A 17,022-nucleotide genomic window follows, 5' to 3' on the forward strand; every position below is an offset into this window, starting at 1 on the left:
ACCGTGACACTAAAAATCAGTTTTTGCAACGAACCATGGAAGACTTGTACCAGGACACTTGTCAGCGACGCCTAAAGTTAGAACAGCAAGGATACCAAGTGGTGGAAATGTGGGAACACGAGTACGATCACCGTTTGAAAACCGATCCCAAGTTTAAACGCCTCGTGGAAAGTTACCAGTTCATGGACCCGCTGAACCCGAGGGATAGTTTGTACGGAGGAAGGACCAATGCCACCTGTTTGCTGTACCAAGCCGACGAAGAGAAAGGAGAAGAAATCAAATACTTGGACGTGTGTTCGCTGTATCCCTACGTGTGCAAATATTGTCGCTTTCCTGTAGGGCACCCGCAATTGTTCACGGAACACATCGACCTGAAAAACATTCGACAATACGAAGGCTTGATCAAGTGTAAAGTTTTGCCTCCCACGAACCTATACCATCCCGTCTTACCTCACCATTGTCAAGGCAAACTGATGTTTCCATTGTGCCGTACTTGTGCCGAAACGTGCAACCAGGACCAACCTTGCCATTACAGCCAGGAAGAACGTGCCTTGACGGGAACCTGGGTCAGCGTGGAATTGTTCAAAGCTCTGGACATGGGATACCAACTGTTAGAAGTGTACGAAATTTGCCACTTTCCCAAGACACAACAGTACCACAAGGGTGACCCTACTCAGAAAGGCATTTTCGCCGACTACGTGGATGCCTTTTTGAAACTGAAACAAGAAGCCAGCGGCTATCCTTCCTGGTGTCACACTCCCGAAGACCAAATACAATTCAAAGAGAAATACTACGCACAAGAAGGCATCTCTTTAGACCACATCGAAAAAAACGAAGGCAGGCGATCGTTTGCCAAAGTGATGTTAAATTGCTTGTGGGGTAAAATAGCACAACGACCGTGTTTACCCAAGACGGAATATTTGACAGAACCTTCCCGCTACTTCCAGATGATTCACGACAAAACCAAATACATGAAACACGTGGACGTCGTTCGAGAGGATTTGATCTTGGTCAATTACGAAGAAGATCTGGACTTTGTACAAGACGACCCTTTTGGAAATGTCATCATTGCGGCTTACGTGACAGCTCATGCTCGCTTAAAATTGTACGAAGCTTTAGAACTGTTAGAAGAACGCGTCCTGTACTTTGACACGGACAGTTGCATTTACATCCATCACCTGATTCAACAGCACCCTGACATCGAAGGAGACCGTTTAGGAGCCTGGACAGACGAGCATCCCGACGACAAGATTCTAAGTTTCGTCAGTGGTGGTCCCAAAAATTACGGCTACGAATACCGGGACAAACAAGGAGAAGTGCACACGACGTGCAAAGTGAAAGGACTGACTCTGAATCATCGTACCAGTCGAGTGGTCAACTTTGGGGTATTGAAAGAAGCCTTGCAATCGGGAGAGGATGGAAACTTTAAAGTGACCACCTATCAACCGAACAAGATTGTATGTTTACCCACTCACCACATCGTCAGTCGACCCTTGGAAAAAGTCTATCAAATTGTATACCAGAAGCGAGTGCGACTTCCCAATCACTTCACCTTACCGTACGGTCACGTTGGTATTGGTCTGTATATGAAAAGGAACCCTAGGCAAGATCGATAGTTCATTGTTCATTGAAGTAACTTACCATGTCGTTGACGAAGAAGAAACCAGATTGGTTAGGAGTCAAATGTTGGACATCACCGAGACCAGGGTTTTGAGGCTTGGACACAAGAGGTGGCCCAGTATGCACGAGAGTTATTCAAGGAAAAAAGTTACTTTTCAACCTGTGTTAGTGACGGTGCCAGAAGAACCCGTCACCCAGGACAGGACTGTCGTGGACAGGCCTGAAAGACCCTTTCGGGAGGACACTTGTGTGACCTTACCCCTACTATAGAACTGGTTAGAACTTTACCCAAAACATGTTGTACAGACACTTGTGTTTATTCCACGTTCATGGTTATCATGTGCCTTTTATTCTTGTACTTAAGCCTTTGGCTTTTATGCATTTTTGTCTTTCGTATTCATGTTTGAAACATTCAATAAACGTGTTCTGAAAAAGTATATAAACTCTTGTCTTGTTTGTTTTTCGTGTCACAAGTGACATTTCTCACACCATGGCTACCTCTGCTGTCTCTGCTCCCTCTTCCTCTACTGTCAAAGTCATCGACGAACACTTAGATCGTGCCAGTTGGGAGGCTTTGTATCTTCGCCATCCCTTTAACATGCTCATTGCTGGACCTAGCGGTTCAGGCAAAACCGAATTCGTCAAACGTTTGATCGAACATAAACATCATTTGATCGATCGACCCCCTCAACGAATCGTGTGGTGTTACAAAGAGTGGCAATCGGCGTACAGCCTCTTGCGAGAAAGTCAAGGCGATTCCATCGTGTTTGTGGAAGGCATTCCTAAAGAAGACGACGGCATCGTCTCTGACTCCCGTCTAACCCATTTGGTCATTTTCGACGACATGTTAGGAGAAGACGAAGAAGAAATTAAACTGTGGTTCACGCGCAAAGGGCATCACCGTAATGCCAGTGTCGTTTACATCACCCAAAATTTGTTTCAACAAAGTAAAGCCCATCGCACCATCAGTCTCAATGCGCATTACGTGGTCTTGTTTAAAAGCCCTCGAGATAAATCGCAAGTGCAAGTCCTAGCCAAACAGTTAGGAACGCCTTGGCTGACTCAGGCGTACGACGATGCCACTCAAACGCCACACGCCTATTTACTCGTCGATTTGAAACCTACGACTCCCGAGGATTTGCGATTTCGTACCCACTTGTTTCACCACTGGTGCCAAGACGGAGGGCCTGTCCTGTACACGTCTCCGTCCTCGACTTCATTTCACTCCCCATAAAAAAATCTATAAAAACCTCAGACCCTTTTTCGTCTGTCTCACTCTCAGTGCGAACATGACGTCCGTTCAGTCGCATCTTCCCGTCAAATTGATTCGTGCCTTGTATGGCATCAGTCGAGAAAAAGATCCACAAACACGAGCTCGTGTCTTAGAAGCTAGTCTCAAAGAAGTCTTACGATGGTTCACGGTGACGGCACGTCAATTACTCCAAGGAATCATTCAGATTCCTCATCAAACCAAACGCTTTTTCGATCGAAACAAAGTCGCTTTGGTCCAACTGGCCGATCCCCGCATCGACACTCAAACCAAAAAACAAATCATTTTGAAACCTGGAGGGAGCGGTACTCTAGGAGGGGTCATCATTCGCTCACTCTTAAGATGGGTTCCTAATGCCCCCAAAGTTATCCCCAAGACAAAAGTCCAACGAAGCCCCAAGAAGAAAAAGACCAGGTCCCCAAGGAGAACTTCTCCAGTGGCAGGACCCTCCTCTGACCAGACACCACCACCCCGGAAAAAGAAAAGAAGCCCCCAGAAAAAGAAAAGTCCACAGAAAACTAGTCGCAAGAGAGGCACTTCGGCCAGGACGCAACCTTACACTCGCAAACCACGACCTGAAACGGCGGTGACTGCGTCTCCGGCAGCTTCACGTTTGTCCACTTCTCCGTTAATGACACCCAGAACTGAAGAGTACTTGGAGACGTTGATCACACCAAGAACTTCTCCGTTGATGACCCCCAAAAGAACTTCCCCAGTGGCAGGACCTTCCAATTTAGTGGCAGTGGCTGCTGCTCACAAAGTACCTTCTCCCAAAATCAAAGTTCAAAAAAGATCGGGCATGTTACAAAGTTTGCTGGATTTGTCCAAGCAAGAACTGGCTCGATTTAATCCGTTACGTACCCCTGCACGACGTGTCATGCCTGTCCTCAAACTAATACGACGTAAAGACAATCAGTGGCGACGCGTTCCAGTATAAAAAAGGCCTGTGACCAAGTCGGGTATCAGTGTTTTTTTGGTGCTCCTGAAGACTCAAAGAAAGAAAAGGAAAGGACTGCCACCACGTTTAACCAAACATGGGGACATGTTATCTGTCCTGTCCAAAGCTTCTCCACCCCTACGAAAAAAACTCATTCAAACAGCCTCCAAAGAGGTCATCGATACCGTGTGCGAATGTTGTTTGAACGTTTTGAAAGGCACGATCCCTTTGTCCAAACACCAGAAACAATGCTTAGGCAAACATCGTCACGTTCTTCGCCAAATGGTTCAAAAGAAAATTCCCATTCGTCAAAAAAAGAAGATGTTAGTGCAACGTGGAGGTATTTTACCTCTCTTGTTAGGCCCCATACTGAAAGGAGTCTTGGGACCTGATAGAAGAGCTCTTCAGAGAAGAAATGAACAGGGAGAAAGAAGAATGGACAGAGAAGTACAGACTTCAGAGACAGCAGCAACAGCAGCAACAACAACAACAACAACAGCAGCAGCAGCAGCAGCAACCTGAACCTGACAGAGGCTTTGTCGATTGCCGTATCGACACCAAAGAGTTCTTCTTTTCTTTTCGAAGAAGCAGACCTGTCACCAGAAAGTCTATCCTCAGAGGACATCGCATTCTTAGAAACTAAAAAAAGAATGCCATAGCAAACAAAAAAACAGCCCTTTTCAGGGCTACCCAATACTCTAGAAAAGAAATAACCATCGATTTGCCAATGTGTGTAGGTAGAGTTGTGTGAAAATAAACACTAACTCTTTTTTAAAAAAATGTGAGGGTATGTGTTTGTGTGTTGGTGCTTGTAAGAGCTAAGGTATGTTTGTGTGAATAGTAGATTATGGGTTTCTTTATTGTTTCTTAGCGTAGGTGAAGAGTATAGTTAGGGTTTTGTAAGCGCTCACGTACGATTGTGTGGATATTAGATTATGGATTTTGTTTATTGTTTCTTAGCGTATGTGTTTGTGTGTTTGTGTTTGTGTGTTTGTGTTTGTACCCGCTCACGTACGATTGTGTGGATAGTAGATTATGGGTTTGTTTATTGTTTCTTAGCGTATGTGGAGAGTATAGTTTGGGTTTTGTAACCGCTCACGTACGATTGTGTGGATAGTAGATTATGGGTTTGTTTATTGTTTCTTAGCGTATGTGGAGAGTATAGTTTGGGTTTTGTAACCGCTCACGTACGATTGTGTGGATAGTAGATTATGGATTTGTTTATTGTTTCTTAGCGTATGTGTTTGTGTGTTTGTGTTTGTGTGTTTGTGTTTGTACCCGCTCACGTACGATTGTGTGGATAGTAGATTATGGATTTGTTTATTGTTTCTTAGCGTATGTGTTTGTGTGTTTGTGTTTGTGTGTTTGTGTTTGTACCCGCTCACGTACGATTGTGTGGATAGTAGATTATGAATTTGTTTATTGTTTCTTAGCGTATGTGGAGAGTATAGTTTGGGTTTTGTAAGCGCTCACGTACGATTGTGTGGATAGTAGATTATGGATTTGTTTATTGTTTCTTAGCGTATGTGTTTGTGTGTTTGTGTTTGTGTGTTTGTGTTTGTGTTTGTACCCGCTCATTGAGTCATCCACCCTTGTGTCTTCCATGATGTTTAGGACGGACATGCTCATGTATGTCAGGTCCAAGTGGACTGTTGTTGATAGGACAGATACTAGTCAATGGATGAGGAGAGTTTACATAGAAAGACAAGGATGTCTCAAGAGGGTACTTGTGTATGGACCGGCAGTTAGAAGGAGTTTAAGAAGAAGAAGAAGAAGATGTGACAGATGCCATCTATGTTAATATTAATATTAACATAAACCCAAAGGCCCTTTTCAGGGCCAGCCATATTTCTCGAAAAGAGATAGCCTTTCCATTGCCTACCCCTTTTTTTAAATTTAAATTTAAATTTAAATTTAAAAAAAAATCCCATATTCAATTCCCCTTGTCCCTAGACAAACCCAAACTCTATTCCCATGTTAATTTCCCCTTGTCGCTAGACAGACCCACACTATAGTTCCATGTTAAATTCCCCTTGTCGCTAGAGTGACCCACGATTTTTCTCCATGTTAAATTTCCCTTGACGCTAATCTGACCCACGATTTTTCTCCATGTTAAATTTCCATTGTCCCTAGAGTTGCCCAAGGGGTCTTGTAATGCTAATTCCCCTTGACGGTAAAGTGGCCCACTTAACTACTCACGTCTCCTACGGAATGGTGTTTCAAAGAAATGTAATCAGCTGAGTATAACTTAACAACATCGTTCAGGAAAATATACAGACCCGATTCAATGTGTTTATGCTAGTACATGCATGACCACATCACGTGATATGCACGTGCGACATAATGGTTTTCAAAGACAACAAAATTGTATTTGAGGGTTCCTGATGATTGTTAACATCAGATAAACATGACAAGACACTTCTAACTAAACAAATATAATCGTACATGTGCACTGTCCACTATGCACCGAGCCAGTTCTTGAAACACTATGAACGCGTATCTTAGTGCTCTGACACTGTTCTGGTTAGTTATTTGCCTTGAATACAGCTTTAGTGCTGTCTGGTGAGCGCGACAAACAATTGCGTTTCACTCGTCAGCGAAGGGTCAGCACAGACATCAACAACACTAATTTGGAGAACCCAACTTTGCCTTTAGCGACCAAGCCAAACTGCAATGATGGCGTAAGCATTTCGATGAAACTTGACGGAGTATATGCGTCCGAAAATAACCTTGCCGAGAAGATTGCAACACCCGAATAAACGACTGAAGTGAATCGCATAAAAAACCATTATTATGTTTCCATGAAGTTGTCATCGACGCTGTAGGAATCCAAGATTGAAGTTAAAGTTGTATAAAAAAACCCATAGGCGCCCTCACCACCATCTGGAAGGAAAAGGAGAGGGATGTGGGTCCGCGAAAGCATCTCGTACATGTTGACGTATATTATACGGGATATCATCTACATCGTTGGATTACCTGTTTTATACAGGCCAGCGCATCTTTCAATATTAACGTCGATAGTATAATGTGCGCTGATGAAGAACGCTATAATGACATTGGTTATAGAAGCAGCGTGGAAATGACTGAATGGTTGTTATCGTGGGCGTCATATTATATATCTTTCTTAATTTTCGTGAAAACCTAGCATGGAACAAAAACCCTAAATGTGTTCTGTAATTGTAATCTTAGTTTTGATTGATTAGAGAGCCTAACCGGGTACAAATAATACCGAACATATATTTTGGTTCAATCTAGCAACACAGGCGATTTAATGTCGAGTTACTAATGTTTTCTCTTTGCTTCGTATAATACCTTTTCCGTGACGGCCTTGTCATCCACATCCGTAATATATTCCTGATTAGTAAATTTGCAATCACCGAAGCGAACACACGCTGTTCCGCTGATTCATTGATGCTTTTGTGTACCGAAGATGGCATCGTCGTTGAAATCTTGGTGGTGCTCGAGTGACTAATCATCGATCAAGAATCGATTCAGACTGCTGAAATCCAACACATTTTTCAAATTAGCAACAACATTCTTTTAGATGTTGTCAACAATTCGCATTGCAACGTATTTAGCGATTGCTGCAAAGAGCGAAGACAAGTCCGCGAGGAACAGTTCCTGGACAACATCACCAATGTCAGTTCCATAATATGTTATGTAGGTGGGCTTTCGCGCTTGAGCAACACACGCTGATATCACACGTCAACGTGCGACTGACATTATATTTGAAATATCAGGTCGATCTTCAATAAACAGTTGTATTTCCATGGTCTCCCATTGGAGATTCATCGTGTGTCCATCCTGGACCATAACAGTAAGACGAACATGACTCATCATACCTTTATGTCATTAAAGATACACATGGGCCTTGGAAATATTCAATCTCACCAGGTTCTACACTTTGGATGCACAGAATGCACAAGAACGGCTGCATTAAGGTCCATCAGAACCCAAATATTGTTTAACACTAAGAGGCTACGCTGAAGTAAGCAACACTTTCAAAACGACCACTGATGGTACCATAGGGTATATTTATTTAAAATGTTTTGAGTCCAGTATATTACACGTGTGCTTTGTGTCGACATATGAAAATAAGATGCTGGCGGGGTTGATTTGGTGTCCAAGCTTTAAACTGACGAACACCACAAGATTTTTCGCACTGGAATCAAGATCATTAATGGCATCATAGATCGTGTAAAGGAAATCAAAGGTGGACTACTTACTTCTTGGTGATACTTGAAGTCAACCGTAAAATATCTGAGTACATCATCATAAGGCTGATCGTCTGCCGGCGGCGAAATCACTTACAGGCTGTTCCACGTTATCCATATCATAATCAGATTCAAGAACAGTTCACGAACTTAATTTGGAAACATGTCGCCATGCTAAAGTGGTTTGGGCTTTGCCTGAGTGGAAAAGTCAATGACAGAAAGATCTTTGATTGTTTTCAAAGCATCATCGTTTTTCCTTTTTCGTGATGTCACGCCATCTGTTGAGCAATACAATCATATCTCCATACTGTGCGCTGCGTGATGTTCCTACCGCGTTAGAAAAGTTAACAGGAACACAATGGAGTAAATACCTCGGTGAGCACACACATCTGGATAAACGTACTGTAGGCCTGGTACACAGCCTGATTTACGACTGAATTCTAACAACCAAAGCAAAGCTTGATAGTGTACACATTAACCGTTTCGATGCTGCTTATTATCAACATAACCATGATTATAAAGCATCAAATGATATCCCAACTATGACCTAAATGTAATTAATCCTACACTCAGAGAATGAATCATCAGATGGATCAGGAGGTATGAAGGCCAAATTAATTTAGATGGCAGACAAAGTCCACTCTTTGCAGGAAAATATACAGATATAATGCTTGCTGAGCAGATTTATCCAAAATGTGCTATAGTCGTCGCGGTTATTGGAAAGGTGAAGCTGCCATTGACAAATTAGAAAGCGCAGCAAATGTCGCCCATAGTTTGCCAAACAAGGTTTGTGACAAAGTTACCTACCTGTTATGTGAACACCTAACCAGGAAAGCTGTCGCCGTAACTTACAAAAATATTTGTAAGCAACCACCACCGTTAAAACTACTATGCCAACAATTTCGTTAGGTATTTGTGTGCACCAAGGGGAATAAAAAGGCAGACAAAATCGATTTACTGACTTACTGGTACTAACAGCTGCCTCGCTAGGCGCTCAGCATAATAATGTTAGTCTGATTGGGTGGAACATGATGCTACATATCTATGACATGATACCACAGTGCTAGACATCGCTATAAACTGCTGCACTTCAGACATCGTAGCGATATGACTGAAAATGTTTTAAAGTACTGTTACACAAACACACACGCACACATACGTACACACACGTAGGTATATATATATATATATATATATATATATATATATATATATATATATATATATATATATATATATATATATATATTCGATTGCAAAGGGTAAATCTATATACTAGGGGTAAAAGAAGATAAAGAAAACGGTCTATTTGAAAACTGATGTGCGAGATCGTCTATTTGTGTAGTAGCCGTCAGTCCCACAACGTTGAAATATAAAAATCAAAGAATGGATTAAGGTGCTTAAATGCCAGTATATAATAATAACGACACTAATATTACTGATGACTACAGCGCCTATTCTTTAGAAGCTCTAAGTGCATTACACTATTAGATAGCACATAAAAAGTAAAATATCAGTGACCTATTACCAATTTTCTCTGATTCCTATATTTTTTCTATGCTCATATGCTCTGTAACGAGTTCATTTTGTAAACAAAATATCATCATCATAATCATCATCATCGTCATCATCATCATCATCATGAAACCCTTAAAACAAGAGGTCGTTGGGGCACCACAGTTGACTTTACAACCAATGCTCTCTATCTTTCCCTCTTCTCTACTGCCCTTTGGGAATCTCCAAATCCCATGCCTATCCACTTCTTAATGTCGACTTCCCACCTTTTTCTGTCTGCCTCTTCTTCTGCACCCTCTCACTCTGCGTTGTAAGATTGTTCTTGCCACTCCATATAATCTTGAGACCTGACCGTACCACTTCAGTTTACGCTTTTTGTTTTGCTACAGTGGTCAAGAGGTCTTCATAGGATCCGATGGCTCGTTGGATCCTGTTGTGGACTTTTTGGTTGGTTATATGGTCAATGTACGTGATGTGCAGGACATTGCGGTAGCTTCTCATTTCCCAGGTTGTAATCCTTCTTTGTAGATCTGATGTGAGCGTCCATGTTTCACAAGTATACAGTAAGATGGATATGACACTCGAGCGCATCAGCCTGATTTTGAAATCATGTTGGTATCTTTCCATATTGGACTCAACCTCGTTATTGCTGCTGTTGTCTGGGCAATCCTGCAAAGTAGTTCTGGTTTGGAGCCCTCATCTGTGATAACTGATCCAAAGTACTTGAAGCTTGTGACTCTTTCTGTTTTCGGTCCACTGACCTTTATTTCTGCATTGGTACCGCTGGTGTTGTTTGTCATCAGTTTGTTTTTTTCGGCGCTCATCTCCATATCGTATGCTGTGGAGGTTGTGTCTATGCGCTCAACCAAATCAGCCGGTTCTTTGTCCTCTCCTGCAAAACCATCAACATCATCTGCGAAGCGAAGGTTGGTGATTGTTCTTTCTCCGATGCTGGCAGTGCCTTTGTGGTCATGCAAGGCATCCTCCATGATCCTTTACAGGAAAATGTTGAAGAGTGTAGGTGACAGTGTACATATCTGATTGACAGGAAAACAACATATTTTTAGCACATAAAGCTTTCCTTTGTTCTCTTTTCATACAAGTTAATGTTTTTTTTTATTTGGGTATGTCTGTTCTATTGGAATATGTTTGACTTTATCACTTATCAGAACTCTTTCAAAATTAACATTGTCATTTTTTTATCTATATGGTTAAAGTGTACAAGAGTTTAAAGCTTTACCTATTAATTGGATATTGTTTCATTAGTTAAACATTACCTGAATTTTGAAATGATTACGATAATATTATTGCGGTTGAACGTAGTGTATTACTTTTTATCATTTAGACTATATTCAATAAAATGATTGGTTGATTAAAAAAAATATAGATTATGGTTAAAAGGGTGTGTTTTGTGTGTGCTTTGTAACTGCAAGGGAAGCTACCAGGACAAAGCTTATTATTGTATCTGTTTGAATTATGTCCCTTGATTTATAGGATGCCTAATTTCCTGCGCACCATGTCCTGAACAACAACCAACTTATTATAATAATCCATAGTAAACAAAACAAGAAATGTATTTTATTATATATTTCATTAAAGTGACAATAAATAGGACAACCATACTAAATTGTACTATGCGATATGAAGTTTCGCAAATTTTTTAATACGAAAACAAAGCTTAAGATCATTTGCTTTGTCAATATGTCAGCCATCTCTGGCACAAAACACGTACATGGTGGTTTATTTTTTTCTTGGGTGGGGTTAGTCGTACATTGTAGGACATCGACCCACGTACCCTCAGAGCATCTATATGAGGGTCGATGTCTTCCACTGTAGGTCTAGGGGTGGGGTGGCTTTTAGTTTGCATACACGAGAGAAAGAGAGAGAGAGAGATGTTTCATTTTTATCGAGGTACACCGTCTGATGTCACAGATGTGTGAGCCCTGGGTGTAGGAAAAAAAGCCCAGAGGACAAACTCTTCCCACAGTCCAAGTTTAGCCCTTTCTAAACTTTCAAAACCAACTCGCCATTATTGTTATATTTTGCGAATTAGAAACTAAGCAATAATTTTATTGATAAACATGAAATTCCGTAATTTTATTAAATATGGGTTATATTGATGAAAGGTCATAAGTCTTGTTTCCCCAACTGTGTTAGTACCTTCAAGTGAAGCTTTAATTTTACTGGATGAACATGAAATTCCATAATGAAATTCAATCTGATGATGTGTCACCTTTCTTTTGCCGCACTCACCCCAGCCATATCTCATTTCAAATTCCCTATATCTCATTTCAAAATAAGCCAATATATTTGCCCAATTTTGTGACAGTTTAAAAAGTTTAAAAACAGCCGGGGGAGGGGATTTAGCCCAGTTTTTAATTTTTGCTGGTGGGGTGACTAGCTGTACCCTAAGAGTACCCATCCCTGTTTGGATTTGGATTTTATAAATATGAACTGAGACTAAAAATAAAAGATTGGAAACTGCAAACTCCCTATCTTACTGTAAACTCTCTGTCTACTCCACTAGATGTCACAATTTCCCAAATTTTATGCAAAAGCAGGTTTCCAGTGGGCTGTAAGATTATATTTTAAAATTAAAAATTATTTTTTCTGTCATTATCTTTGTTTCTATTATAAATTTACAACAAAAAATGTATCTGAATGGAGGGAAATGAAATATTGTTTTTAATAATGATACTGTTTTACCTTAATTTAAAATAAGAAACTATTTGGAAAATCTAAATTCCTCACCAACAAAAAAATACATCTAGTTTTAAAAACCTGTCACCTACCTACGAAAGCACAGATAAGTTTCTACTCGACCAGCATCTGGAAACCTCATCAGAATGGGTGATATCTACAACTCGATGGAGTTCCAGTGTCTGTTGATGTATATTATCCTTGATATAAAAATGGATTCAGTTTGCCAGTTGATTGGCATCCCCAAAACCCAGTATATACTCAGATTGCTGTTACCTGGTGTCACTGAAAACCTAGTATATTCTTACAATACTTACATTGCCAATACCCAGTGTCCCTGAAACTCCAGTGTATTATGTGATCTTGTGCCCCTGAAAATCATGGTGACATTGCCTATATATGCTGGAATTACTAATAAATGCATGCTATAAAGTTTGCTCTTTACATTGAGAAAAATAAATCATCGAATAGAATTCCTCATATCTTGACACCTTCAAACCCCCTTCTTAAGGAATTAATTTTTTTAGATTGAGTTTACTAAAATTCATTATTTTTGGGCACATATTGAGTTTAATAAAATTCATTTTTTTTGGTACACATTAAGTTTACTAAAATTAATTTATTTGTGGGCACAGATCAAAGGTACTAAATTTAATTAATTTTGGTGTATATTTCACTGTATCAAATGGCATAGTAAATTTTGGGATGGATCAGTAAGTTTTGTAAGTAGCTGACCCACCTAACTAGCAGAAGTTAGAAATTATTTTGAATTTACTTTTCTAAATTTTGCTTGCAGCTCTAATGCTAATAGAAACATTTTTCTGTACTTCTTTCAGATAAATATGAACAGAATTATGCCACTTCTGTCATGTTCAGCAAGATTTCCGTTCAGATTTTCTTGTAGAGTGCGTCTTTTTCACATCCAGCAGAGGAAGCTAGCCGTGGAACTTACCAGAATTCGATACCCTAATCTGAAACGTGGTCCATATGCTAACATCTGTGATGCTGACATTTCAAATTTTGGGAAACTATTGCCTGGTCAGGGAAGAGTGATAACAGATGCGACTGAATTAGATGGTTACAATACAGACTGGCTAAAAACATGTCGAGGTTGAACAACCCATTCTTGCTTGTTTGCTTGAAGCTTGCACTGAGGCTATGTTATACCTTGATGTTATAATTATTACAATAAATTATATCCATTTCTGACAACAGATCTTTACTCTGTTGTCATCTCGGGGAACATAAACATGCGTTTTTTTAAGTGTCATAAATCTCATTATTTATTGTAATACATATGCGGGTATTTTTCATTTCATGCATGTGTTTCATCATGGGCTATAAAAACAGTGAAATTTTAAAACTGGCAAAGTCTCATGTTAAAATGTTATTCATTTTAAGCAAGACTTTAAATGGTGAATATTTTCTTGTTATAATATACAACAAATAACCAATCAGAAGTGCAATTACTCACATAATAGACATTCAACTAAACATATTAAAGAGAATACTAACAAAGCAAGCGAATAACCAAAACTGACCCTAAACAGGTGCTATGCAAAAACCCACTAGCATATACCTGGATTAAATCCTTCCAAATCAACAAGCCTTTGTTGATCCAATAAGATTTTTCATCATGGGCAGTCCACGCCAGAGCAGCCAAAAATAGATCCAAAGAAAACTTAATCACAACAATTAGACAAATATAAAAATGTAAGATATAAACACTAAAAGTATAAAACCAAATAGCCCCAACCAATTAGAATACATGGATCATAATGACAATACTTGGCACAACCAAACTACTCCCAACTGACCAATCAAAACCTAACTTATTTAGGTGTTTAATGTAATTAAATGATGTTTACACAAAGACCTTGTGGGTCAGTTCAAGGTCGGTTCAGTGGACACGCACACTAAGTTGGTTTAGCGATCAGCCAATTAGATCTCGTCATCTTGTGGGTACCGCGGAAGCAGAGTGGCAAAAAAGAGACAACACTGGAATGCTGAGTCACCAGAAAATTGGTTGGTGGGAAAACGAGTCTTACTTCCGAATTTAACCTTTTAAGTTCGTTATGCACCTCCCATCTCTGCCCCTGACTAGTTTTGTAAATGTACATGTACCTTTACTTTGGTCGAAATAATAATCTCAGCATAGAAATGGCAGTATTCAATATGTTTCCCTAATCTATAGATCTATACGTTATCTACACTGCATGTTTCAAATGCAAACTAATTCCTATTTTGACATATACCGGTAGTAAAATAATTCATCCTCTCCAACTACCTCATTCAGCTCATAGCAGCCAAAGAACACACTGCAATTTTTTAAGACCTTTTTTGCAGTGAATGGTGACAAATTGGATATCTTTGGCAACAACAAACAATTCCATTCCAGAAAGTGATGCATTCTGAATTTATTGCTAATGGTCACAAAATACGTTTTTCTTTTTGCTTCTGGAAGCTTTAATTTTCAGATAGTAAAATATAAGAAAATAATGGAATAAAGAAATGTGGAGATGTTAACTGGTAACTTTTTATATTCACTGTTAAATATATAACAAAACAAATATTATGATCCTCCTAAAACATTATTTGGAGAAATCAATTTTCCCAAAAAACTCTTGTAAATCACCTAAGCTGCATTCAGCAGATACATTCTTGTTGGTGTTTCATGGTTAGCGTGCCAGGCTTTTGACCAGAGGGTGTGGGTTTGAATCTTACCATCTGATTTGCCCAGGTTGGCTATTGCTGTGTGTCCATGGGCAGGGAAGTTTCCTGCAATTGCCTTGGCACTCAGTAACCTACTTGTGTTGATGTACCATAAAACACCAAGCTACACAAAACCTTACTTCTTGTTCTTTTATGGGAAAGGTGGAGAATCGGAAACGCTAATTATAAATGTGGTGTTATTTTTTGTATGCATATGTATCATTCCTAATATCAGATTGAATATAACTTTATTCTGAACTGTAGAACAGAATATTGTTACTGTGTACAAGGCATTTGATAATTTTAAATGGTGTGTAGATGTATGTATACCGTGTACAAAGCTTTATTAACTTTGAAAAAAACAGTACAAATATTTAATAACTTTGGACTAGACTGTCCAGTAGATGCTTGTTATTGTGTACAAATATTTAATAACTTTGGACTAGACTGTCCAGTAGATGCTTGTTTGGACTAGACTGTCCAGTAGATGCTTGTTACTGTGTACAAATATTTAATAACTTTGGATGACTGTCCAGTAGATGCTTGTTATTGTGTACAGTTATTTAATAACTTTGGACTAGACTGTCCAGTAGAGTCTTGTTATTGTGTACAAAGCTTTATTAACTTTAAATTGTAGGTCAGATGTCTTACTGTGAACAAAACTTTTATCACTTTGGACGAAGTTGTTCAGTAAATCCTTGTTACTGAGTACAAGCTTTTATAACTTTGGACTAATCTGTAAATTATGGATTGGAGGATTGTTACTGTGTACAAGCTTTTATAACTTTGGACTAAACTGTACAAGAGAGGATTGGAGGATTGTTGCTGAGTACAAGCCTTTATAACTTTGGACTAAACTGTACAACAGGATTTTAGGATTGTTACTGAGTACAAGCTTTTATAAATTTGGACTAAACTGTACAACAGAGGATTGGAGGATTGTTACTGAGTACAAGCTTTTATAACTTTGGACTAAACTATACAACAGAGGATTGGAGGATTGTTACTGTGTACAAAGCTTCTTTAACTTTGGACTAAACTGTGTATTATATCCTTGTCACTGTGTACAAAGTTTTGATAATTTTGAAAAATGCATGTTTAATTCATGTTCCATGTGCTGGAAATTGCAGAATATTGAAATGCTTAATAAAAACTGTCCATACCTAGTAACTTTCATTCTACCTTTCTGTTTTTCCTAAAGGTTCAAGCCAAGTTGTACTTCGACCAAAGACAACAGAGGAGGTCTCAGCACTGTTACGTTACTGTAATGATCGACGTTTAGCAGTGGTACCACAAGGTGGTAATACTGGATTGGTGGGAGGGAGTGTACCAGTTTTTGATGAGGTTATTATATCTACACAATTGATGAATAACATTATCAGCTTAGATGAGGTATCAGGTATATTCTCTTCTTTAATCTCTTCAACAAAGCACTGCTTTAAATTTGTTTAATGATGTCTTTGTTTCAGCAGGTTTGTATAGCAGCCAGGGATTTTGTACAGATCCCCAGTAGCAATTAATAACTATCCCCAACAAAAGATATTTCATAGTCATGTACAATTCCCAAAGCTCATCAATGTACTCGTCAAAATGTTGTTTTTTATCTCCGATCTATAACAAGTTTTTCTTCCATGATGGTTCCAGCTCTCATTTTCAGTTACCCTGTGTGTGTGTGTGTGTGTGTATGTGAGTTGGATTTTAATGTAGCTTTAAAATATTTTCAGTCATATTGCTACAAGGTCTGCAGTATGGCAGTGATGTTTAGCATTGGGGCATCATACCACAGACTTATAGCATCATGTCCCACTCAGTTACATTATCCTGACTAGTCCAGACACTAACCTCTTAATGCTGAGTGCCAAATGAGTCACCTGCTTGTACCAATTATGTATGTCTTTGATATGACTCAGCTGGGGTTAGAACCCACGACCTCTTGCATCCGAAGTAGACACTCTGACCACTTAGGCCACCAGAGGAGGCTAGAAAATTCTCTGGCAAATGATATTCTGCATTGTTTCTATGTAGCATGGAAATGAGGACAATATTTATTATCT

The 17,022-nt window shown here is 39.3% G+C and overlaps 1 protein-coding gene across 2 annotated transcripts in view; it reads left to right on the plus strand.

The window, feature by feature from the left end:
* Window positions 1–11,247: 11,247 nt before the first annotated feature.
* The window catches only part of LOC149774462 (D-2-hydroxyglutarate dehydrogenase, mitochondrial-like), a 30,820-nt gene continuing 25,045 nt past the window's right edge, over window positions 11,248–17,022 (plus strand). The window contains exons 1-3 of one of the 2 annotated variants that reach the window (XM_089945273.1): window positions 11,248–11,284; window positions 13,093–13,366; window positions 16,170–16,367. In XM_089945273.1, the coding sequence (XP_089801399.1) occupies window positions 11,258–11,284; window positions 13,093–13,366; window positions 16,170–16,367 (499 nt within the window). In that variant the 5' untranslated portion in view covers window positions 11,248–11,257. Of the gene's footprint in view, window positions 11,389–13,092; window positions 13,367–16,169; window positions 16,368–17,022 lie in introns of both variants that reach the window. The other variant, XM_089945274.1, reaches the window with a different exon arrangement.

The sequence above is a fragment of the Sinohyriopsis cumingii genome, unplaced genomic scaffold, assembly GCF_028554795.1.
Source record: "Sinohyriopsis cumingii isolate HCF-2022 unplaced genomic scaffold, ASM2855479v2 utg000229l, whole genome shotgun sequence".
Lineage (NCBI taxonomy): Eukaryota > Metazoa > Mollusca > Bivalvia > Unionida > Unionidae > Sinohyriopsis > Sinohyriopsis cumingii.